The sequence below is a fragment of the Malurus melanocephalus genome, unplaced genomic scaffold (assembly GCF_030028575.1).
Source record: "Malurus melanocephalus ecotype Western Australia unplaced genomic scaffold, MMel_1.1 scaffold_598, whole genome shotgun sequence".
Classification (NCBI taxonomy): domain Eukaryota; kingdom Metazoa; phylum Chordata; class Aves; order Passeriformes; family Maluridae; genus Malurus; species Malurus melanocephalus.
In genome coordinates, this window is record NW_026623830.1 from 162,714 (window position 1) to 164,136 (window position 1,423).

The following is a 1,423-nucleotide window of genomic DNA, read 5'->3' on the forward strand; positions in this document are numbered from 1 at the left end:
GGATAGTTTGAATGGTCATTCTGGTGTTGTAAGTGTAAAGCATCTTCTGGTGATTTGCAACAGTCTTCCCTGCTGGTAGAATAACAAACATAGAGCACATAGGCATTTGAGGAAAGATTATTCAGCAAAAAAATTAATTTGAGAATGATTATTTCCCTTTGGGTGGAGGGTGGTAAGTTACGTATCCCTGAARCAAGCTGCCTTATTATAGCTCTTCTGAGCCCCTCTCAGGAGACTGGAGTCTCATTTGATAACATAGCGAGGCAGTTATCGGGGGAGAGGAGAAAATCCTCCTCTGGCGCGCTGGAAGGGATCAAATTCCTAATAAGGGAATCGGCTCCAAATGGGGCTATACCCTCCATTTCCAGGAAGCGTGTGCTGGGTGTGTTAAAAGCGGAGCTTTCTCTTCCTGGCAGCTTCTTAAAACTGTGCTTTTGCTTGCTTAATAAATGGTCCTGACAAAGCACATGCACTGCACAGCAGCAGGAAAATATCCTGCAAATGTACTCGTAAAGAGAAAAGTTCAAGGAAAAGTGAAGGCAGCTCTGATTCGGTTATTTACCATCAATCAGACTGTTGCTTGGCAGGGAGTGGATGATTAGGAGCCTGAACGAGCTGAAAAGGGGCTGGAAGAAAGTGGAGGCAGCATTCTTCCTATTTAAAGCTGCATCCCCTGAAAGGAGTGTTTGCAGACTGCRCTGGAGCCGGTGCTGAAACGAGTGCTCGCAGAGTTTGTCCTGGAACTGATGCGGAAAGGCARAAAGACTCCTCAGCTGGCTTCATGGTGCTAAAATAACCTTACGATTCTGCGCTTTTTGCTGCCCAGGAAGGATACATGTCTAATAGCTAGGCATGATGGCAATCTTGATACAAACGAGAACTTTTTTCATCCTCGCTGCTTTATTAGGCCGATTTGTAACCATAAACGCGCAAGAAGTGGAWGAGTATGAAGGTGGTGAGTTTCTCTCTACCTCTAAAACAATTACCATAATCCCCCCTCTTTGCATGCAGTGTGTTTATTGTGTGATTTGGCTAATAAGAGGAATGGAAAACCTCTGGGTACGAGAGTAACCAGGCTTTTGCTTTCATRTATTGAGAAGGGGGCAGAGAGGTGTTTGCGCTTTGGGCTTTTGGGCGGAAGACCGAGGTTTGCGGCGCTCGCTGCGGGCACAGAGCGGGAGGGGCAGTCAAAGGCCAAGTGCTGCCGCGGGGCGCTCGGGCTGAGCCCCCCTTCCCGGCGGGGCTGCGGCCGCTGCGAAGTTCCCAACAAAAGAAAGGGCTTGGGACGGGGCTGGAGGACAGCTGGGCAAGCGAGCTGGGAGAGTAAACACCGAAGTCTAGCAGGGCGGAGTCGTTTGCACTGAACTACATCTGCTTTCTCACATTCTTTGTGTTAGAGAAATGCAGAAACGTGGATTGCTTC

General features: G+C 48.4%; 1 protein-coding gene across 2 annotated transcripts in view; it reads left to right on the forward strand.

Annotated features, from left to right (window-relative positions):
* Positions 1-444: 444 nt before the first annotated feature.
* The window catches only part of COL5A2 (collagen type V alpha 2 chain), a 94,043-nt gene continuing 93,064 nt past the window's right edge, over positions 445-1,423 (forward strand). The window contains exon 1 of one of the 2 annotated variants that reach the window (XM_057382994.1): positions 445-955. In XM_057382994.1, coding sequence (XP_057238977.1) covers positions 853-955 — 103 coding nt within the window. In that variant the 5' untranslated portion in view covers positions 445-852. The remainder of the gene's footprint in view (positions 956-1,423) is intronic. The other variant, XM_057382995.1, reaches the window with a different exon arrangement.